The sequence below is a fragment of the Sceloporus occidentalis genome, unplaced genomic scaffold, assembly GCF_023333645.1.
Source record: "Sceloporus occidentalis isolate IW3139 unplaced genomic scaffold, rSceOcc1.0.p SCAF_90, whole genome shotgun sequence".
In the NCBI taxonomy this organism is placed as follows: Eukaryota; Metazoa; Chordata; class Lepidosauria; order Squamata; family Phrynosomatidae; genus Sceloporus; species Sceloporus occidentalis.
In genome coordinates, this window is record NW_028317070.1 from 2,643,712 (window position 1) to 2,668,529 (window position 24,818).

Sequence of the window (24,818 nt, forward strand, 5' to 3'; positions counted from 1 at the left end):
TAAAACAATCAAACATTGTACAAAGTGTCAACTAATTTGTGAATTCAAAGTTGTATTAAATTTCATTACAAAGAATAAAATATATTGAATTTGAGATTTTCTTGGAGTGTATCATTGAACACATTGATGACCTGCAGAGCCTACTGAGTTAGCCAGGCATGCAAATGAAATCTGCCATGTTGGTTTCAAGTCAACACTCAACTCCCAACTAGTATCGAGAATGCATTTGAAAGCATAACAACATGGCTATTCACAGAAAGTTAATTGAAGCTGGCAGTTACCTTGGAAAAGTCACCCCCAACTCCTAACGACTGCCCCAAAACTACAGAAACTCAAGCATAATGAGAGGAGAGAAGTTCCCTTTAGACGACCAACAATTCAGACTTTAGACACGACCTTACTATTATGCATCCTGCATCACTAACCATTCAAATCTACTACAACTATTACGCTGCTCTACATGTAACATTTAAAAATACCAAAAATGTTGTAATTTTAAAAATGGATGCACTTGTTTTACAAGAATGCTTGCCGCTAAAAATATGTAATTAGATAATAAGATGAAGTAAATGACAAAATTTTTATTTTTTTCCCCAGCGCTGGGAATTGACATAACATATCTCCTTGGCACAGGGCCAAGAATATTTAACTTGGTTACACAATTATTCAAAATCCCCTCTTACATGTCATAATTTGTGTCATGGAAAGCAAATCCATGTCTTTGAAGAAAGAAAAGCTAAAAACATGATTTTGTTTACAATTTTATTTTTAAAAAAAAATTAAAAATTTAGACAAATCATATAAATGTGCTTATACTTTATATAAGTAACGTTCTTAAGTTTAGTATAAAGTCTTTTTGCAAGGAAAAATTAAAAGGTGCTGTTCCAATTAAACACGCCTTTATAACTGAATGTATATTAGAAACAATATTCCTTCCACGTTCTCCTGAATCCTTCCCCAAAACAGTTGATCATGTTGTCCCCATCATATTTTCAGAAGGAATAGTTGACTGTAACCTGTAGTCACGTGCCACAAAATAGAGGGCACTCATAGGTTAAAAAAGTCTTTGTTGCCATAGGAACAGAAAATGCCTCTTACTAGTTTGTGATTTTATGTGATATAGATCCTCTGATGAAAGATTATTACTTGACTTGTTATGATTCCAATCATGCTTTATGTGGAACAGCACCTTTAACAGTGGAAGTTATACACCGACACACATAATTGAACAGACAACAATATGCTGCTCATAAACCTTAGTGACAAGTTAGTGGAGAGAGAGAGAGAGAAAGAGAGGGGTTTTTTTTTGGATTACACACCTACATGAATATTAAGTGCTCATTAAATTTTTGCTACAATGGTCAAATTCAAAATTGTTCAAGAAACGTTATGAGTGACGATTCTCTAAATGTAGCGGCCATCCTAAAAGAACAGAATAAAATACATTAAAATGTATTTGATGAATGCAACATATCTTGAGTGAAATCTGATTAGCAAGATTTAGATTTTTGTTGGTTTGTCACATTATTTCAAAACAGTGCTTTATTGCATACTGCATGAACATGCCTGCATTCGGTAGATGGCATCAAGAAGACCAATAAATATGTTAGAAATAAGATATAATACTGCCCAGCTCCATGAGAATGAAACATTGCTGGTACATGAACATCAATTAGAAGACAAATAGAGAAAACAAAATGTAGGTTAGTAGGTTACAATTATTAAAGTGAATCGTAACATGCTGAGGATATGTTTAAATCTTAAGACAATCATTTATATAGTCAGAGTTCTTCAGCTGCCATTATTTAAGCATGTCTTATTTTGGACGGTGTGTAGCTCTTGTCTATAATTTCATCTTGTAAAAACATGTGCAGGCATCTTTCATTCTGTGCCAGTGGGTGGCCAGCGACCCTTGAAGCAAAAAGGGTGAAAATAAATATTAATTTGAATACAAAATTTGCACACATGCACCCCATATTTTTTTTTTCATCCCAGCACCCCTCTTATATACCATACAAGAGGCCCGCTGTAGGGCTGATGAGAACACATTGCTTGACAACGTGTTTAATGTTTTTTAAAGTTATCAATGCAAATCAGTAGTGATAAAAAAAAAAACCCAACAAAAACGCAACGTAGGAAGTAAAGCAAAACACTCAGACTAAACGCTAGGTAAAGTTTGAGAGTAATTTGACATTTAAAAGGAGTAAGGTATTAAACATTCCTACCAGCAATGAGCTTTCACAATCTGCATTGATTACATTTATGCTGTGAGTTACATTGTCAAATGATAGGGCATACGTTGGAACCAGGGAGAACTGTTATACCATCTACTACATTCAACGCCATCAATTCCAGCAGCAATCTGCATATATTAACTGTGCAAAACAAATAGAAGGTCAACAATAAGGATTGCTTATTTTAACAGACTTAAACACAGCTTCCTTTCAATATATGAAAGGAAGCCGTGTTTAAAGAACCCAATTCATAGTTTGTGCTGGATTGTGACACAATAATTTACCGGCACCTGAGAGAGTCTCCACACTCACTTGTTTATGAACTGTTCGAGCCCTTGTTTTCTTTCTTCTATGAACGAGTCTTCAAATATTCCTTCATCTCCTCTGAAAGGAAGCTGACGGAAAATAGCCTTCCCAGGTAATGGAGGAACAACAACCTAAATGTATACAACACAAGGCACTTGATTAAACAGAAATTAGTACTCTTCCCCTCATGAAGTGTAATACATTTAATGTCCACCCTTTGCTCCATGGTTATCTTTAGGAAGTCCACTCTACACAAGCCTCACTATGGGGCAAGGCAGGATTCTCAAAAAATATCTATATAAAAGCTATGCATTTGGTAGCATATGGGTTATGTTAAACACTTGTAGTTTATAGGGTAAATACTCATGAACAGCACCGGACCTACAGAAATCCTCTCTCATTACCTCCTCCCACGCCTGGTTAAAGTATTTAGTTAGGAACGTATTTTCTCATGCCATCAGATTATCCCTCATACCACATCTTTAGGTTAAAAGCTCTTACAACCAAGTGGCTTAAACCACTTCTGTATCCAGATATATTTACTGCACTACTTTAAAGTGGAACATGCTAGCAGTTTAAAGAAAGGAAAACTATTTACAACAATTCCACTCGGTGGCTGAGTTTAACTTGCTCTCGAACGCGTAGATATCATATTCTGAGTGCCAACTATAATTAATCCAGGAAACATCACGGTCAACTTAAAACGTAGTCATCTTAGAACTAACAGAATTTTTCTGCCAAGTAAAACATATTTAGCACTTTTCCCCAGTACCGTTCCAGTTGCTGAGAAATGTGTCTTGGCAGCTAAACTTGGCCAGTTGCAAAGGTATATCATATATGGTAACGGTTAGAATAGAACCAGAATCCCGTCTGAATTATTTTGTACATTTTTAGCGTAGCTTTACATACGCCCCAAGCTTCTATTCTATGTAACTATGATCCTCTCGGTGGAAAAAAACCGGCCCACGACACGCCTTCCAGTTAACTTTAAATACAGCTGGTTTTGAACAAGTCTACGCGAAGAGGGACGTTGCACCTCAAAGCAGCCACATCCTACCTTGCCCAAGGAACAGAATCTGAACACACTCACCACTTGTGTTCTTGAGGAATCTCCTTATCACAATGCAGCTGGCTTTTTTTCCATATGGAGTATTTTTTTTTGTTACAATCATTCTTCCTTTGAATAAAATACTAACAGATTGTAAGCTGGCAGGCTGTATGCATAACCTCCTGCAAAGTGCATCAGCCGCATTCAACAGCAGATCAGTCTGTATATGCAACCAAATGCAGCCTTGTCTATACATTTTATACCGACCTGGCTAATTGTAACGCTTACTTCATGTCAGTTTAAATCACAAACCTGCTCTCTCAACGCAATGGGATGGGCGTTCCATGCATTCGGTTACACGGGACAGAGCTGTGTAAGGTCCATGATAGGCACAAGGCTGCATTTCCGTCTGTGTATCCTCTGTCATAGATACACACACACACACACACTGCGTCCAAGTGTCTGGCAAAAACTGCCATTTTTAATAAACATGTAAAACGGTTCTTCGATTTAGCAGGTGGTCCTAATTATTGTTCTTAATTCTTACAAATATAAAAGTGTGAATGTGACATTATATAAAATTGGAATATATTAGGTACAGCATTATCCTGTTAATCATAAGATAAATATTTCATACCTTGCTTTCTCGTTCAAGCTCACTTCTTAACCACTCAAAGTCGCTGTATCTTCTTCTGACACAAGACTCTTTCAGTTTGAAAATGGGAAGGTTGGTCTGCAAAAACAGAAACAATTTAGTGGCACACAGCAAGGTAAGGTACATTTCGCCAAGTAATTAAAACAACGGACCTAGAACAGACAAAAAAATAAAAATAAAGTGTGTTTCAATACAGTGACAAAAAACAAAAAAAAGTCACCATCATTCTCTTAATTGATATACAAGCATATATTAATCTCCATCTGGTAATTGCATTTCCTCCTCATGTAGGCGAGTAAGAATTATGGCTAACAAATCTCTTCAGACAGAAGTCAGTGCGGCGCTTAAGCAGCTAATTTGCCGTATACACGGAGGTTTTTCTTTCAAGAGGATAAGAGGAGGTCAACCTTACCGCAGGATGGTGACTCAGATATTAAGCCAGGTATCGGGTCTCTCTTATTTCACACCTACTGGCTTTTTACCCGACTTCAACTCTTTACTTTCAATGTAGGGAAGCGTTCAAAAGATATAATGTCCTCACAGATCCATTTGGTGTTTTGTTTTTTGTTTTTTTGCAGGTGATATTTTGCATTTCAAATTCCCTCTTCTCAAATTACTATACAGAGGGGATTAGTTGCTCTTCTAGTGACCCTATAAAGACCAACCTTGTGAGAAGTGTTTTTATACTTCCGTGCTCTGTATATGAAAATTCTTCTACAGTTAATCTCTGAAATAACATATCGAGTTTACGAGTACAATGCCTGCAGTACAAGTGCCAATTCATCTTCTTTTACCGTCCTTTTTCCCCATTCTGAACTTTTGACATAACCGCGGGTGCAAAGGACGGATGAGTACTGCAGAAGTAAATTGTCACGGCATTACAAATAAAATAGAAAATGAAAGTTGTTTGAATTTATGACGTATTGCTGAAAATGGCATCATATAGCAGGTTATATTTGGTTTAACCCCTTCGAGACAAAGGCTGATTTTACTTTTTGTACCCTTTGTGACAATGGCCGTTTTAACATTTCTGCGCTGCTCGTGTTTAGCTGTAATTTTCTTCTTTCCCGTTTACTGAACCCACACACATTAGATATTGTTTTTTTCAGGACAAGAAGGGCTTTCTTTAGATGACATTGTTTTGATTGTATCATATTATTTACTATTAAAAAAATTATAAAATATGGTGAAAAATTTAGAAAAAAATGACTGTTTCTAACTTTTAGTTGAAAAATCTTTTACTCATCTATAAAAGGTAATGAAAAAACCTGCTAAATAGATTCTACTATTTGTCCTGAGTTTAGAAATACCCAATGTTTTTATGTTTTTTTGCTTTTTTCTACCCATTATGGGGCAATAAGTACAGGTAGCGTTTTGCTATTTCAAAGCCATTTTTTCCAAATCTGGTAATTCTTCCCCCCATGTGCCATTTCGGGTATCTTTGAACCCGGCCAATGCAATTTACCCCATCAAATCATATATTTTTGAAAACTAGACAGCCCAGGGTATTCCAAATGCTAGTATTTTAACTCTTTCCATGCACCATATCTACCACCAGTCTTTGTCAAACTTTATGGTAGTCATTTTTTTGCATTTGGTTTTCCACACACATTTTAATTCAGGTATGAATTAAAATGTTCTCGTATATGTCACTATCACAAAACACCCCAATATGTGTTCAGCAACATCTCCTGAGTACAGCGATACCTCACATGAATGATTTTGCCTGGCTGTTTTGGGGCAAAAGGGCCACATTTGGGGCATGCGCTTTTTTCAATGTTGAACTTTGGCATTTGGGATCCACTGCCCATGCCCTATTTGGTACATCTTTGAGCCAGGCCATTTCAGTGTGCCCAACAAAACCATATATTTTTCAAAACTAGACACCACAGGGTATTTTAAATGCTGGTATTTTAACTCTTTGCATGCACATATTTTACCACCAGCATTTTTTCAAAGTTTGCAGTAATATTTTTGTGTGTGTATTTTTCCCACACACACCTACTTTATGTATGAATTTACAGCTCCTGGTATATGCCGCTGTCACACGACACCCCATAATGTGTTCAGCAACATCTCCTGAGTGCAGTGATACCCCACATGCATGGGTGTGTCATTTTTTGGGGGAACTAAAAGGCCACATTTGGTACGTGTGCATTTTTCTAATTGGAAATTAGATGTGTGGCCATCCTTCCCCCCGTGTTAATTGGGACGTTGTTGAACCTGGCCCATTCAATTTACCCCATCAAATCATACATTTTTTAAAAGTAGACACCCCACGGGCATTTAATATGCCAGTATTTTAACTCTTTCCATGCGAGAATTGTTTTAAGCTAATATGCTAATTTTAGGACTTGCTCACAAAAATATATTTTTTATATATATATATATTTTTTTTTTATTATTTTTTTAAAAAAAAAATTTAACATTTTTTTTCAACTTGGAGGTTCCCCTGATAGTGACATCAGTGGGAAATGATTTTTACATTTTACTGTTTTTTTACTATTTTTTTCTAATTATTATTAATTTTATTTTATTTTTAAATTTATTTTTACTAATCACACTGTGATTAGAAAGCTGGGCTCCATTGACTTGCATGGTGAATGCAGTACCTGTATTCAACCTGCAAGTGGAGCCAAAGTTCTCTAGATGGTCTGGACCATCTAGCGAACTTTTAAAATTTGTGGTTCCTGTTACAGGACGGCGGCCATCTTCCTTGATGGCGAAGATTGCCGGCAGCTGCGGCTGTGACCGCTCTCCGGAGCGGTCACAGCCCATCAAAAGGTTAGTGTTTGGTGTCGCTGGATGCCTCCTGATCGAGGCATTCCAGCGACACCATTTAAGTTTAGGAGGCGATCGTCGATCGCCTCCTAAACGCTTTTAAAACGGGCGTCCGCCGCCATACAAAGTATGGCGGATGTTGACGCCCGTGGAGGGGCCAGAGATGGCCCCTTCGTGCCGATCGCGGCGTTGCTGAATGCCTCGAGGTCGAGGCATTCAGCAACGCTTTTTGGGTGCAGAAAGCGATAGTAGATCGCTTTCTGCACCCGTTTAAAGACGTGCCGGTCCTGGCACGTCAATTGTCGTAAAGCACATGCTTTTCCGTGCCGTGCCAGGACCGGCAATTGTCATTAAGGGGTTAAACAATATGGATCTATGTAGCATTTAGGCGCCTGGATGCATAAATATCGTTATAAAATGCACCTGAGCAGTAACATTTTATTATTCCTGGTTACTAGGATTTTGTGGAGAAGTCGGTCGGAAGACTAATTTAATGCTAAGAAAAAAATACAGATAATGTACCAAAATTGGAAATATTTAATAAAAGATAAAAAGCATAATTTTATTATACCCAACATAAGAAAGAATATATGGATATTTAATTATGTTGAATAATGAGGCCTGTAAATCTTTTACTCTGTCCCATTTTCAAAGTTATCAAGCTCCTTTCAAAAGCCCTGTTGGATGTATTATTTGGTTTGTTAAGCAACCCTAAAGGAAAACGTTTAGCCAGAGAAAAAGAAGCTGTTTAAGTCGAACCCACGACTAATTATTTCTATGAAACGCTGGTCCGGACCGAGAACAGGACAATTAAAAAAAGAAAAACAAAAAAAGGAAAAAACACACCTGCTGAAAATACTATTTACGTGCATTTATACTTCTGGGAAGCCGATCTAATGAGCATTCCCCTCAAATTTGCACCTCCTGGACTTTTCACATAAAGCAAAACAGGGTAAAGACATTGGAAATTAGAAGAGAGTCAAGTGCCACTTCGTCGTCGGATGCTTTTTAGAAGCCAATGAACATAATGAATAATACTGCGGGATTTCTTTCATCCTGCTTTACTAGTCAGACATAAACATAAAGCTGCCCTGTTGCCATGGAGCCTACTTTTATGCTGCCATTTCAAGTAGGCCAAGGTAGCCTTGATACAGCTGGGTTTACATTTCCATTAAAATAGTTGTTTGAAAGTTTAAAAAGACGCCATTCACTTTGGCTTACTGTTTATTGCTTATGTTAATATCCAATTAACTTTCAAAAGGGCATCTCGACGCTGCGAGCATCAGAAGTGAGCTTGGGAAAACAAACAGAAGAGGTGTAGTACGTGAAGCAAGACGTGCGCGGTTACAGCTGCTGCAGTACCCCCTAGCCATGTACGCTGGAAATGCACAGAGCCGGATATATAACCGCACACAGAAAAGCGAGCGGAAAATATAACTTACCGACTGCATCTCGGCTGGAACAATTACATAGACTGTCAGACCACACAAGCTATTCGGAGGTATTTAAACATTTTAGACTTCAAGCTGTTCTGACATTTTTTTTTTTAAATAAAAATGTACACGTCCCCCATATCCTGCGGGAAGGGACCCCACAAGAGACTCCCATCTTGCAGCATTTAGCACAAGCTCTCTGAGCCCACAGTGATGTTGGTGGGCAGACTGCACACACGAACACAGAACCATATATAAAAAAATATATATTGCATATATAACGCAAATTCAGCGATAGCCGACACTAAGGAAGCCACCCATTTGTAGAGCCGCAGAACGATGATGGCGCTGTAGAAACTTTAAGGGGGTTACTGCTGGTTTCAAAGGTAAATTGTACATGAACAGTAAGCTCATCATTCAGCGAAAGCTGGCATCTCAATGATGCTCCCTCGCCCCTGACCACTTATAGTGAGGGTGCAGATCCTTGCTTCCAGGTGATCAGCAGGCAGCGAGATCAAAGTTACAAGAAAGTTTCCAAAATAAAAATAAATACACTGCTTACAAAACAGAACACAGGGGCTACGAACAATGCTGAAAACAGATGAAATAGAAGGTTAATGGGGCCCATTATAACCCAAAGAGAAGTATGGGATGAACAATATCTTTGAGAGATCATCCTGGTAACGTTTTTCCATTACTAAGAGATCCCAACACCACACTCTCTTCGTGACAAGACACTTCATTTCAGGGGAAACCAAACGCAAGGTTTGTTGCCCAGTTCCTCAAAACTAGTAACGCTCTGTAGTGCACAAAGATGCAGGCAGAGCCATCTTTTTTTTTTTTTTTTTTTTTTTTACTATTCCCACTTATTTATAGGTAGAAAGCAGAAAGCAGTTCCTGCCAACATCCCAAGCGCCTATTTATATGGGAACAAAAAGAAGCAAGAAATATGGAGAGACCTTGCGATAAACTCCAAGTTGCTGCAGCACACGAGTTACACATACATTTCATTTAAAAAGCAAGCAAACGGCAGCAAAGGCTCCAAAGGGGGACAATTCAGATAAACAATCACTCATTTGATAGTACATTATAGTTCTGTTTATTCTGATGACTCGCTTCAGCTTTTCAGTCTATAAATGACTAGATCTGTAACAATCATTCTTATGGTCTTGTTTACATATTGGTAAAGGATTAGTGATGTATAAACGAGACTGGGACTCGAAAACATTCTTAAAAGGTCAAGCTCCGTCAAATTATCAACTTCAAGCTAAGGCTTCACACGAATAAATTATTAGCAGGCCAAGGCTGTAAATGATTGAAGATCCACATGCATTATACAAAGCAAACACGCAATGTCATCTAGTGTATTCTCAGATGAATATGAACTCTGCATTGATGTTACATTTAGACATTCGCGTCAGTTTAGTGGAAGGTGCTGCAAGCTGGTTTTTACTATATGGCTACTATATAATTACACAGTGCTAGAAAAACACGGATATCACCGGGGACGCTGAAATTAGACGTGTTACATTGGAAACATCAATTAAAATGAAACATGTCAAGGATTGGCATACAATTCTATTCCATTGCAAAATGACGTAGTGGGTGTGAATGTCGAAGCACTGAAAAGTGCAATAAAATCAGAAAAATGCTAATTTACTAATACGTCAAATGTGATGACAAGGGCAAATTTGAGCTAAAATTTACAACAGTCTTAATAGCATAACCGCGGCTGGTTTCAGACTTCTGCACGAGTGATCCCTTTCTGCTCAATATAGTTTAACATGATAGGGGGCGCACTTAATTTAATAAAATATTTCTCCCTGTTGGGGTCCATTTGCTCACTTAAAGGACAGTAGCTTGCCAGATTCCCCATCTCAGTGTACAAGTTGTACAGCACATTTCATTTAGACCTCTCAGGTCCCTTCACCAGGATAACATGCCTGATGAAGGGACCTGAGAGGTCTTGAAAGCTTGCAATCTATATTTACTCAGTTAGCCAATAAAGGTATCATTCAAGCTCCACTTGTGTCCGGAGTCTAGGGATAAGTTAAGTCAGTATGAGGGAAGGACAGATACCGACAGAGAACGAGATAGTAAAGATAGACATGGTCTGAGGTGTGCCGAGATCATGATGGTCGGTGCGACCAAAAAGAGGGCATACACTAGAGATAAGTGAAAAAGGAATGGGAGTGAGTGGGTGGGTGGTACGAACTCGTAATGATCAACGAGAATGAGTGATAGGGGGTTTATATAGGTCCCTGACTCCGCCCACAGATTCAGCCAAGGCCCTTAACCTCTTACTTGTATTTCTACAGCTAACGTGGTACCAACTCTCATCATTCAGAACTGTGTAAGTATCGCCCTAAGATTGCCAAACACCAGTCACGTCTGGTTTTATAATTACATACTCTCTCCATTAAAGAAGAAGGTCTATTAAAATACCCTGAGTAGTTTCAAAAAAAAAATAAAAGCAACTACTTAAGGAAGAAGCTCCCCCTCCTCCACAGCCAGATGATTCTTGCTACTGATTGGTGGCTTGAAGCAGCCTATCAGTGGCAGGAAAAACCTCCCACTGAAATCAATGGGAGTATTTTGTGAGCATGGCAGGCTGAACAAACTCTCACCAGCAGCATTAGTCATGCCAGTAAGTGTGTGTGTAATATATGTATATATATGTTGGTTACGCCAACATAAATAAGATTTAAAAATTGCTGCACCGCCTAGTTTGTGAATTGTTCACCTTTATAACCGAACCAAGCATTAGCAACATCCCTCATATTGCTGGACGCACACACATTCTGTCACGATAATGTAACATTTTGGCCTTTTCATCATTTTTGACAGGGATGCATATATTACACAAATCCAGGTACCGTTAGGTTGTTGCTATAGAAACAGAAAAAATGCTTCCTAATAGCTAAATGGTTTTTGGCCAGAGGACACAAGCGAGGAACAGCAGATTCAAGCCGTACAACAACGCATCATGACTTAAAAATGCTTGGCCAAAATAAGCGTGCTAATAGCACATTAGAATTGGGGGCCGATTATATTCCATTTCTTTGACTGGTACTAGTTACCAGTTAAATGGCTCACAAATATATACTGGAGATTAATGGTTAGAAAACCTTGCAAAGAGTAGCTCGATAAACAGCTCACCCTATACTATCTAGGAAAGCCAAAATACCCCCTGTGAAAGGATAACGTTTTCCAGTTACTGCTCCACCCTTACAAACATGAAGCTTCCCTGCCCACACAGATTAACCCTACTCTTCACAAATAAAGAATAAAATAGGTGAAACTAACATGACGTCACATCATTCCCCGCCTTTTCACCCAGGTGCTTGTGTTTACAAGCGACAGGAGCGAATGTGACCCCCGCCCGAGAAGCCCCCTGCAGGGTAGCCCTGCCTATATCCCGGGTGTCCCATTAAAACGTTTTCATTCGGTAGCACCCCCTCCTCCCCCTTGCCAGTGTCTCCGCTCACCTTTAGCCGGACCTCATATGTAGTGTACCGGGTCCGGCCCACCCCTACTGTCTGTGGGTTGCTCACGTCTATCTCAAGGAAGTTGCTGGGAGGCCCGTAGGCATCGTTCAGATTCTGCGGTTTACTCAAGAGCCGGCGCGTATCAACCACCGTGTCAGCCATGACAAGAGCAGAAAACTATATGGAGGGAATTGTATTGGACGGCTTGTCACACTGTATCCCCAGCTCCTCTCAGTGTGCCCCCGGTAGTTACCGGAAGTGGCGCCTGCACAGCTGGTCAGGTGACACAGGAAGGAAGACGCGCGCTTGCTGGAATGTTGGAGACGCAGGCGCGTGGTGGTAGGGAGGTCGCGTGACCGAGCTTCATGCCAGAGCAATAAAGTGACTGTGTGTGCAATTTTTTTTCATACATACAGATTGCTGACCTGCAGTATGTGGTTTGTGTGACTGAGTCATTCTTTTTTGTAAGTTCTATATCCCACATAGCCCACATAGAGCATGACAGCACTTTACATGCGTTGGTCGGTAATATGTATTATGTGTGTACATGAAAAAATGTGTCCCCCATGTTCGCCTATCTGTAGCCTTTGTGTCTAGGTTTTTTTTTAATGTTAGACGTGTGATTGGCACTGTATGGTTTTAAAAGGAAACAGTGGCGACTCTAGAAACAATATATAGGGGGGGCACACAACATACCACAGTCAAACTGGGGGGGGGGCATTAATAATGTCCACCATTAAATCATACCACTGAAAAAACATATATATATTGCCAAAAGTAATGTGCTATGGAATGATACTTTTGTTATTGGACAATACAATACTTGATCATTCAACATGGGAAGCCTGAAGCCACAATTTAGTACGACTAATCCTTGAAATCCTTTAAACAACACAATACCTTAACTTTTGCACTAAATGATTTCAGGGCCTAATGTTAGATCCTGCTGCTGATATATATCTATATATTAGCCCCTGCTGCCCATATATGTTAATATTAGCCCCAGTTGCCGATATATATATTAATATTAGTCCCTGCTGCCGATATATATATATAAATATATATATAAATATTAGACCCTGCTGCCGATAGCAGGTATAGATCAACACATTAACACACAAACCCAGCTTTGCATGTATAGATCAATTGAAATTCACTTGTGATCTCAGCACTGAAGGTATATATCAAATCAACAGAATCAGACATACAAATCCTGTATTTGCAGGTATACAATATATGAAACGTAGCATTGCAGGTATAGATCAAATAAATACATGGAAACAGCATTGCAGGAATTAATCAACTGAACAAGACATACAAACCCTGTATTTGCAGGTATACATAAATAATGTATGGAAACATAGCATACCAGATATGGATCTACAGAATAACACAGAAACCCAGCTTTGCAGGTGTAGATCAATTGGCATTCACATAAAAACACAGCATTAAAAGTATATTTAAAACCCCCTAAATTACAGGCATAGATCACAGGTTGCACACCCCAAAGCCAGCCCTGGCGTCCACACTGCCCACATAGAACCTGGCCAGCACCCAGATAACACACATAAGATTTGCCATCTTTGTCCCATATACACCCTGCCTGTGCCATCTTGGTCCCCAAGGCTCAAACATCCTGCTAGTGCCATCTTTGCCCTTCCACAATTATGATACACACAAACACATTAACTCATGCTCTCCCTCATTCAGACAATGGGGAAAATGGGATGGTCAGGGTGGGTGAGGGGGAGAGTAAAGGGAGCTGAGGAGAATGGGGCTAGTCTTCAGCATCTAGACTGTCCTTGAGAGAGTAGTCTCTCAGCCGGCTGTGGATAAGCCTGCGGCAGTCACGGACTGTGACCTGCTCCCTCCTCAGCACTAGGCGGTTCCTGGCAAACCATAGAGCGTCCTTTACACAGCACATGAGTCGCCAAGCATCGTCAATGGTGCTCTCGGTCTGTGTTCCGGGAAAAAGTCTGTAAAGTACAGAATGGTAAGACAGGTACTTTTAGAGTCCTTGAGATCCAGCTCCAGGGCTCTGAGCAAAGCCTGTGCTAACGAGCACTGCCAGAACAAGTGAAGGGAAGTCTCCTCCTCCACAATGCACCGTGGGCAGTGTCTATATCTGCACAGCCCCCTGGCATAAATGTCCACGTTAGCCCAAACAGTCTTGGCTGTGGCATCAGGGAGCCCTGGGATGTTCTCAATAGTGTCTTTGGCTCTGATGAGCTTGTGGATCACACGGGGTAACCACAGGTCTGGTTTAATTCCCTCCAGTTGGTGCTCCCTTACAAATTTGCTCACGTCCGAGTAGAACCAGGGCATAGTCCAATTGTAAGGGACGGAGCTGTCCCACTTTTCCCACTTGAGTTGCCTCCACAGGGGCAGTAGGAAGAAGCGAGACATGGAGTTTCCAGCAGAGCCTTTCACTACATCTCTGAGAGTCGTGTCTCCCTTGCCGGGTTCCTTGTACATCACTGCGCTCTTTACTCTGTCCATTTTGGAGCCCCAGGTGAAGTGGAAAACTGCTTGGTTGATGGCTCGGTGAATGGTGACCAGCAAGGGCCAGGCCTGAGCCACGTACTGCAGCATGGGAAGAATCTCGTTGCGCAGCACCAGCACTTTCCCTTCGATGGTAAGGTCTCTGAGACTCCACAGCCCAAATTTCTGCTTTACTTTATTGAGTCTCTCCTCCCAGCTTTTCAGGGCCGCGCCGTCTCTGCCGAACCAGACTCCCAGGATCTTTAGGAAGTCGGTTTTGACGGGAAACGGGATCGGCTCAGAAGTCAGGTCCCACTGCCCGAACAGCATGGTCTCCGACTTCCCGCAGTTTACCTTTGCGCCTGAAGCTCGGCTGAAGTCCTCGCACATCTGGACGAGCGCTCTCACGATCTGCGCAGAAGATGGTCACGTCGTCCATGTAGAGCGAGCACTTTATCTCCTTGTTATCTGTGCCCGGCGCGGTGATCCCTCTGATCCCTGGATTCCGTCTGATGCACTCGGCAAAGAGCTCTATACAACAGACAAAAAGAAGAGGTGAGAGAGGGCAGCCTTGTCTGACCCCAGAGAGGACAGGGAAGGGGTCAGCCTTCCAGCCGTTCACCAGCACCGAGCTGCGGATATCAAGGTACATCAGGTTAGCATAAGAACAGAACATCTCCCCAGCCCGAACCTCCGCAGTAACTGACCCATAAAACCATGAGACAGTCGATCAAATGCCTTCTCTTGGTCTAGGGTGACCAGAGCAGCACGGACGTTGCGGTCCTTGATGTAGTAGATCGTGTCCCTGATGAGGGCCAGGCTGTCCCCGATCCGGCGCCCTGGGATGCCGCAGGTCTGGTCGGGGTGGACGATCTGCCCGATGACTTTCTTCAACCTGGTGGCTAGTACCTTGGCGAGGATCTTGTAGTCCACATTCAGGAGAGAGATGGGACGCCAATTTTTCAGGTCGCATCTCTCCCCCTTCCACTTATACAAGATTGTGATCATTCCCTCTCTCAGCGTGGGGGGCATCCTGCCCTCCACCACCATCTCCCTGTACAGGTCAAGGAGGTCCGGGCCAATGAGGTCCCACAGCATTGTGTATAAATCGGCTGGGAGACTGTCACTGCCCGGTGTCCTGCCCTTCCTGAAGGATTTGGCGGCAGAGTGCAGCTCCTCCAGAGTCAAGGGGGTATCCATGGCTGTGCGACCTGTGGGATCAATGGTGTTAGTGATACCTGACAGAAACTGTTCAGCAGCCTCTGGGTCTATGTCTTTGGGGGAGTAGAGGTCTCGGTAGTAGTCGAAGACCACTTTCTTGACCTCCTCCTTCCCCTGTCATACCACGCCTTCGCTGTCTCTCAATTCCGTCAGGGGCGTGTGGGCGGAGTGGAGTTTCCTGAAAAAATCGCTTTTCAGCCTTTTGGCTAAGATCAAGTGTAGTATCCTATGGCCTGGGGGGGGGCACTGATCCTCTGGCCTTAAGGCCGGGATAGCAAGGAGCCCGAGGTGCTGATTTGCCCTGGCGTAATGCTGGAGTCATGGTGCACAGATTGCACGCCTCTGTCACCATGAGTGCACAATCCACTTTGGCGGCCTACCTTGAAATGCACGCTTTTTCCCTTGACCCTTATGGGTTTGGGGTCAAGCAGAATATTTTTGAATCCGTCTAGGCCAAAAATGGCTAGCCCCTATTTATTTACTTATTTAATCACTTTGTTTATTCACGAGTGCCTATTAATTTGTTTTGATTTTCACGATCACAATCTCACGGCGAGGCCATCACTATGATTTGGACACGATTTTTGGCACTGAGTTTTTGGACACTGTTTTCTTTTTTCTAAAAGGAGCAGTGAAGCTCTCTGTCCAAAAACAGGGTCATTCCCTTGCAGGAGTGACCTGAAGTCTAAAGGAGTCCCGAAGATCCGGCCCTCCCATGGGGGGGGGATTTTGTCTGGGTTTTCCCTTCGGGGGAACCCAGAAACATATGCAGGCTTCTGCTGCTCCTTAGCACGGAATGCTGCACCTAGGAGCACGCACCTCGGGATAAAAAAAAAAAAAAGGTTTCAGTTTGTTTTGCAATTGCATTGTTCAGGTCATATTAAAGGTGGAAAAAGTTCTGACATGATTTATCTTTGTCTCATTCTTTAACATCACAAGAACAAGGCATTTTAACAGGGGTGTGTAGACTTTTTATATCCACTCTATATAAAAGAGAGGTATTAGTGTGTGTGTCCTGGCCTGGGTTGGTATCCTTCTATACCTTTATGTTTTCTTTTGCTTGCAGGGAGAGAGATAGCACCTTAGGGGGCCCACTTACCTCAGTGTTTCTTGCATATTGTGAGAGCAACCTCTCGTGTACCACCCAGTGGAAGCAGGAACGCAATGGGGTCATGTGCAAGCACCACAGAGAAATCTGCAGGTGAGGTAAGGCAGTGCAGCAGGGAGTATAAATGAGTATGTTTGAATGAGTGAATGAATTAGTAAATGAATGAGTATCTGTGAACCAGTATGTATTTCTATATGTAGGTATAAGTGTGTGATAGCATGGATGTGGATGTGCAAGTGGGGGGATATATCACAGACAGGCTGTGTGGGGCAAAAGATAGCACAGGCAGGATGTTTGGGGGCAAATATGGCACAAATAGGGCTTGCGTTTGGGGTGTATTCAATGTCTGCTATTTCGGGTTTCCATGCGTTATTTATTTGATCTATACCTTCAATGCTGAGTTTACATGTGATTTTCAGTTGATCTATACCTGCATAGCCTGGTTTGTTATTCAGTCACTCTGTACCTGCTATGTTTCCATGTGCTATTTATTTACTTTATACCTTCAAATACAGGGTTTATATGTGTATTCAGTTAATCTATACCTGCAATGCTTTGTTTCTGTATGTTGTTTATTTGATCTATACCCAAACTACACTAGGGAGGAAAAGAGAGTCAATGCGGCTAGTACTTTTGTTTCTTTGTGGGGGTTTTTTTTTCGTGTTGGGGTGGAGGACCAATCAATATTAAAAACAGCCCTGTCTCTGGGGATATGATTATAATGTTTGTGAACACAGGGCTAGACTGGGAATAAAAACCATCCCTGGAAACAACTGAATACCAGCCTCATGTTTCATGGCATCATTATTGCACACATGGCACAAGTGTGGGGTCCTGGCCCAAATTTTTTGTTCGTTTAGAAAAGGGACAAACCCTGCATTTATAAAGTATATTTGAAGAACAAATTAGTCACAAATAACATGGATATGAAAACACAGTAGATGATAAACAGGCAAATAAACATGTTGCTTTCCTAAAAAAATGGAGCTAAAAATGTGCAAAATTATTTGCTAAAGAACAAAAGAGAGAGCCAGAGTTCAGGGTAAACAGGATAAAGCCGGGTCAAACACAGGTATAAAGTTATATTATATAAAGGTATATTACTTTATTATAACTGCGATTATTTTTAAAACACATTTGGAGTCAGAGATTTTGCATTCCATAATTTATGCATAATTATTCTTTTTATCACTTGTATTATAGATGAGACCATTAAAGACCATTGTGCTGCCCAAGTGTCTGTGCAATTAACGTTGCATACTTAGTACATCTGACTGTGCTGCCTCTCAAAAAGATGAAAAAATAGAATACAGGTACACTTAATGGCTAAAATGGATATCAGCTGCTAAGTAAATATTAATAACTGATTCTGAGACACACTGCCAATTGTTTTCATTTTTTAAAGTCCCTGGTTTACATTGCAAGAGTGTAGAGGTAGTTTTACATTTCAGAGTAATCTATTCATATGAGACATTAATACTGCCACTTTCTAGAGTGAGAAACAATATCTAAAGGCTATCTATCAATTTTGAAATCCTAATTGCCAAATATATATACAAACAAACCCCACGCACCTGGGTAATTTCCTAGAAAACTAGACTTTGAATTACCCACACAGGGTGAGGGTTGTCTGGAAAGATATTCCCATGTCAGTATAAGGACTCCATATTTTTTCTTTCTTTTATCTGTTTGCTTATATATGGTCCAGATAAGCGTTTTTCGTTTGACGCTTATAAATATTGGCAATTATGACGTATATAGGAGTTGCAGACTCTTAACTGCAAGTTCATTACACAACTGAAAATGACCGTAAATAGATGGAGGTCCCTGTTTTGAGCTATAAGTAGCAAGAAGCTTTCCGTCTACAGAAATATACAAACAGCATAAGAGAGAGAGAGAGAGACAGCAGGAATCAAGGAAAATAAAAAAGGTTTATTCACTGAACCAGGAATCTGCAGTAGAGCTGAACGCCATCTCTCTCACCAGGGTTGGCTATTCCATGGTTGCCATGCACCGGCCTTGGCGTGCCACTGCATAATATATTGGTAATCTATGAGATTAAATGTTTTTTCTCATCCAAAACATCAGTGACAAACAGGAGATACACCTCTGCCTTCCAACATAGGGTAGGGAAACCTGTCACTACTCACATTTATCAAACTACCCTGTGTAATTTAAGATTTGGAAGCAAAACTTTATTGAGTTGGAACAAAATAGTGCTGCCTAAGTATGCTGTAGTTAAAAGAATTCTCAGGAAAGAATCCAACATAGGCAGCACTTAGCATGCAAAGGCTTAACAACAAAAAACCTGAACCTGGAGAAGACAAGGCACCCAGCCGATTGTGTTTGGTGAAGTTGTGGGCAGATGACCATGCTGCTGCCTTAGAAATCAGCTCAGGTAAAGAACTAGCATGAGATGCAGCCATATCCCAGTGGTTCCTTCTGAGCAGCAACAATGTAGGTTTTAGTTGGAGCTATAGCTCAGTCAGAGCACCAGGAGGGAAAAACCTTCCAAATCCTGCAATACTTACGAGCGGTAGAATGCTTCCATAATGCCATAAGTCCCTTGTTTTACAAAAATCCACTTTCAACCTCCTAGGCAGGTGAAGGTCTTCCACGATTAGAAGAAAAATCAGACCTTGATGAAGAAGGTCCCACCTGAATAGAAGGTCCCACCTGAATAGATGGGCTGATGGACAGTCTTACAAGCTTAGATAGCAAAATCCTCCAAGACCATGCAGGAGCAACTATGATTACTGAAGCCTCCTGCAACTTGAGTCTTTAGACAGTTCTGGAAATCAAACGAAAATAAGGGAACACATAATCCAAATGAAATTTGGATTATCACTACCGTCTGTTTATCACCAAATGGCAGTATCATATTGGCTCAAGGGTTTCTACACTACTTGCTAAAGCATAATATAGGGCGAGCTTGGGATGTTGGCTAATTTTGTAGGAACCTGGGATTTTACTCACTGTCCAGTCTATGTGCATTGATATCTGTTTCTAAGTAGATCCAGTAGACACTTTGTAGCACAGGTATCTTCATCGTAGCACAGATATCTTCATCATAGCACCCATTTCCCTGCCTGGAGTTTGAAGACTCTGCCACAGAGCTGCTGAGAAGCCACATAAAACCCAAAGACTCCAAGTGTATTCCACCAAGTTCAGAGCTCATAGTTGCAAGGATGAAAACTTGTAACTGATGTCCAAAAGACAAGGGAACAATCCCTACCCTGATTTAAATGATGTCATCATATCAGAGCAGGGGGTGAATTTGAGTAGTGGAAAACCATCTTCTTATAAAATCAACACAAGTGTCAGTAGCAAATCATGCTCCATATTAGGAAGGAATAGATGTGTATACTATGGTATCAATTAGTTTACAAAATATATTTTCTGAAAGGCTGCTTTATCACAATGTAGTTATTCAGCCTTTTCTTTCCATGCTCTTACATTATTATCCCAAACCAGACTGTATTCTTGTCCCCTTTAATTGTGTAGCAGTACATGAGTAATCATCCATTTTGCATTCCTTTCTTTTTATTCTCTAATAATATAACCTTTCTTTGTTATTCTTGTTAAACCTTGTTATAAAACAGTTTTAATTCATGTGATTCCGACTAGAGATTTATAGTAGCCAAATCAGTTTGCTGAAATGTGACATAATGTTGAATTAGTTGTTTTTTCTCTTTGATTCTTTGACTATTGGGAGGTATTCTGTGATATCAAAATATTATGAAATAATTGGCTACAAATGACAGAATGAAAATTCTGTAACAGTATTGTATATTAGATAGACTCCAAACAAAAATATCAAAAGCAAAGATATTAGCTTATGAATAAATGGCATGAGATAATGGTGATTATACACTAGGATCAGCAAGTTCAATAACCTAATGCCAAGGTCTTTGCACTAACACTGGCTAGCCTTTTATTCTACTAATGTTGTTTTTTCACAAGTTCATAGGTTGGGGTATTTAAAAACTAACATTGAATGATTCAATCCGTATATAAAATACAAACAATATAAACTTATAATGAAAGTGCACTGTAAGAAAATAATACATCTGTCAGTTGCAGAGACTGTGTAAACCCTTAATTAAATACAGTTGAGGCAGAAAGTTGACATACACTTAGGCTAAAGATATTCAAACTCAAGTTTTCACAATTCCACATGTTGCATGTTACCATACATTTCTTTTGGCAAGACAATTAAGGCATTGTGATGATACCCTCTGCACCCCTCTTCAACATCTCGCCCTTGCCCTTACTGATAATCTGTCGGCCAGACCGAGCTTCCTGTTTTTCCAGAAAGTGTGGACACCTAATACATGTTTTAGACCCTTTAGGTTTGTAAATCTAACCCCCTGTAGGTTATTCCCACAGGTATATTTTCACCACCATGTCCCGTCCCTGCAACTCCTGCTCCACCTGCTGGCGGTGTCAGTGATCTCAAGATGCTGCAATTTATAACTGACCAGAAGACAGCAGAATTCCCAAGGAACTCTCCGGCGAACCGCGGTCCTCTTTGAGTGGCTTTCACTATCTCAAAAAGCCTCTGATCAATAGGATATTTTGGTACAATGGAGACAATTGTGAGAGGCGTCCAGGGATTTGGAGTGGCCCCATTAGTTGGACCCAGAAATTTCACAGCAGGCCGCCAGGGGGGAAGGCTCGAGGCAGACAACAGGAATGTTTACCCTGGGAAGGACAGGGGGAATGGAAGATAATGTATTTCACCTGGTTCAATGTGTATAAATACCTATGTCCTTTTCAATGAAGAGAGTCCATTTTCTCACCCTACAGTGTGTCTCGGCATGTGACTGGGTGAATAAGAGCTATAATTACTGGGCTGCCTAGGGAATTCTCAGCAAGGAAGACCTACACAGAGGAGCTACTCATCCAGAGTATAGGTCACCATCACAGCCATCTACTCTGGTCCCATCAGAGGTCAATTTAAAACAATCGATTACAGGCAGAATTCTTTCAGCTATATTTCACTATATCAGAATTCCAGTGGGTCAAATGTTGAAATGTTGACCATGCCTTTAAATAGTCAGGGAGATTACAGAAATTGATGTAATTACTTCTGATTGGTCAATTGTTATAATTATGAGTTAATTGGCATCCATGGCTGTATTTAAAGGTCTGCCATGATACCATGGTAAAATCCAAACAACTCAGCCAAGACCTCAGGAGCAATTTTCAAACAAACTGTACAAACAATTGTATGGAAATATAAGAAAGAACAAAAAGATGGAATCACATGGAAACTGCATTGATAAGGAGGGAGGCACAAATTACCCCTAGGGCTGAATGTACTGTGGTCTGAGAGGTTAAACCCAAAGAGAAGAATAACGGAGCTGATGAAGGTGTTGGAGGTACCAAAGTATCTACAGCCACTATTTAGAGCGCTGTATATCTCCATGGCCTGAAAGGCTGTCATGCCAGGAAGAAGCACCTACTCCAAGACTGGCATTAAAAAGACAGAATGAAGTCTGCGGGTGATCAGAAGGACAAAAACCTAGTCCTTCGGAGGAGTTTTCTTTGGTTCTTTTTGCCCATAATGATCAGTACTACGTATGAAGGAAAGAGGGTAAGGTTTTATATACAAAGAATGCCATCCCAGTTATGAAGCATAGCGGTGGCAACGTCATGACAGGAGTTTTTGGCAAAAACACTGTTACTAGCAGTTGGAGATGGAAAAAACTGTAAATAGGTGCACGTGGGCAATAAATCCAAAGGTGTAATACAAAAGGGAGAGGCAAAAGGTGTCATTTAATGGCTTCAGAGGTCAGGACTGGCGACTAGGTCAAGGAAACAGGCTGGAGGTCAAAGCACAAATATAAGAACAGCAGCAAACAGGAACTTCAGGAAACAACAGGTACACTGAAGGTAGTTTAATAACTAAGCAAGGAAGGGAAGGAGGTGTGGCTATATATATATATAGGTGTCAGGGTGTGTATCATACACCTAGAGAAGATCTCTTTCATTAATTTGTTGCTGCATTCCTTCGGTGTCTCCATAGCAATGCTAATACCCTGTATGGAGGTAGAAGCCAGGCCATGCCCCCATATCAATGAATGTTGCTGCATAGGGGAGTGCTGTCCTGCATACTGTGTGTGTTTCCAGAGCAAGGTTCTGCCCACCATCTTGGCAGCTGGGGACATCCTAATCAAACCTCCAAAGTTGTAACACAATGGATTACAGACAAATGAAATTATTGGATTGGCTGTCACCAAGCCCTGAACTGAATCCCATAGAAAATTTGTGGACTGAATTGAAAAAGTGTGTCCAAGCAAGGAGGCCAACGAACCTGATTGAGTTACACCAGTTCCATCAGGAGGAATGGGCAAACGTCTCAGTATTGTGAGAAGCTTGTGTAAGCCTACCCCCAAGAGTTTGATTGCCTCCTGGTCTGGGCACATTAGTTTCAAGGTTCGATATTCACCTGGCCCATCCCCCTTTTCAATGTCTATTTATACGTGCTACAATCAGACATGATACAGATAGGTAGCAAGGGACTGAAGTTTTCACCTTAACTTGATCCACCTGGGGTATTTCACACTGTGAATGGACACAGTCTGGAGATATAGTCTGGAAGCCAAAATGTTCCACACTGATTTGAGCCTTGCATTTGGTGCTTTTTTACTATTATATAATGGCTGTTATTGCTGCTTGAGGCTTAATTAAAGAGGTCACAAAAGATTGAAGCCATTGCTTAACATAATTCAAGTGATGCTACAAACATGATTCACCATTGCCAACTGAAGGGGTAATATTATTAGACAGCCACCTCAGTTCTTATATCCATTATGTGGACCTTTGTAGAATAGGTATGATAGCGACCAATATAGATACATACCAACGAATTCCTTACAATGTTCATTGGAATCTACCAGATGCCTTTGGGTTTTTAGTCTGCTCTCAGGGTGAACATACAGTCTAAAGCTCACAGTCTGGACGCCTTCGTGTTCCATGTTGATTTGATGGTACTTGATCCTCCCAACTTGTGTTTTTTATTACTATTATCTAATGACAGATATTGTTCCTTGAACACTGAAGGCATAATTAGAAAATGTCTTTTGGTCACAAGAATTCACAACCATTTCCTTAACCAAATGGTATCTTGATACAAATAAGATTCATCAAAGGACTGATATTTTGAGGAGTCTGGGTGTAAGCTCATTTAGAACATTCACAGTCAGTTATACCTTTATGAAGGATATTGATGATGAAAGAAACCGGGCTCTGTCTCTTGATCTGTACCGTATTACATGATTGATATTTGCAGTTACCGTAGCCACATGCATTGTTTACTGATTATTTTTTTGTCAAATATCCTTGGACTTGATTCATATTAGACATTTTTCTGGACTTGATTATTGATGATGAATTCAATATTTTGAGAGCATAATTAGGTGCCATGATTAACTGTAGACTTTATTTATTTACTACATCATATTTATTTCCTTCTATGTCCACCATCAACTATACAAATGCTTCCTGAATTGTTTGAGAGTGTGGCAGCTACCGTTTAATGTTAATAAATGTAAAATGTTACACTTGGGATGCACAAACCCAGCCGTTTTAAAGCTCAGCAGCTCACTGTGCCCCCTACTCAGGCCTATAGTTGGCCCCACCAAAAAAAAAAATATATATATATATACACAGTATATATATGTATGATTTGAGTGGGTGCACCATACCTGAAAAGGGACGATCACGGCAATAAAGTTTACATAGTTTCTCATTTTTAACATTTATACAAATTGTACACAGTGTAATCACACACTCAAAGGTGTCAACCATGATTTAGAACTATCAACGTTTTGGTCCAAAGGGCCCTTCCGACCTGGACCGCTCCGGCACGGGAACGCATTGGGGTCTAATTATGTCACATGACCCTGCGGTGAAACCAAGGCTTCCCGCACAGTGTATGTATGTCTATAGTGGTTATAGAGGATATGTAAGTCTATAGTGTTTAGAGAGGTTTTGTATGTAGAGAGTGTAGAGGGTGTAAATATGTAACAGTAAGTGTATGGTGTTGGAGAGGCTGT

The 24,818-nt window shown here is 40.7% G+C and overlaps 1 protein-coding gene across 3 annotated transcripts; it reads right to left on the bottom strand.

The window, feature by feature from the left end:
* Nucleotides 1-1,805: 1,805 nt before the first annotated feature.
* LOC149284607 (sorting nexin-3-like) lies at nt 1,806-12,107 on the bottom strand. Of its 3 annotated transcripts, none has more exons than XM_089496444.1 (4): nt 12,012-12,107; nt 4,226-4,321; nt 2,547-2,671; nt 1,806-1,911 (listed from the first exon to the last, which is right to left on the bottom strand). In XM_089496444.1, the coding sequence occupies exons 1-4, from the start codon at nt 12,105-12,107 to the stop codon at nt 1,806-1,808; spliced, it is 423 nt and encodes a 140-aa protein (XP_089352570.1). The 3 variants fall into 3 exon arrangements, with proteins under 3 accessions (XP_089352570.1, XP_089352569.1, XP_089352571.1); XM_089496443.1 differs by having other exon boundaries at nt 11,946-12,107; XM_089496445.1 differs by lacking the exon at nt 4,226-4,321 and having other exon boundaries at nt 11,946-12,107.
* Nucleotides 12,108-24,818: the final 12,711 nt, after the last annotated feature.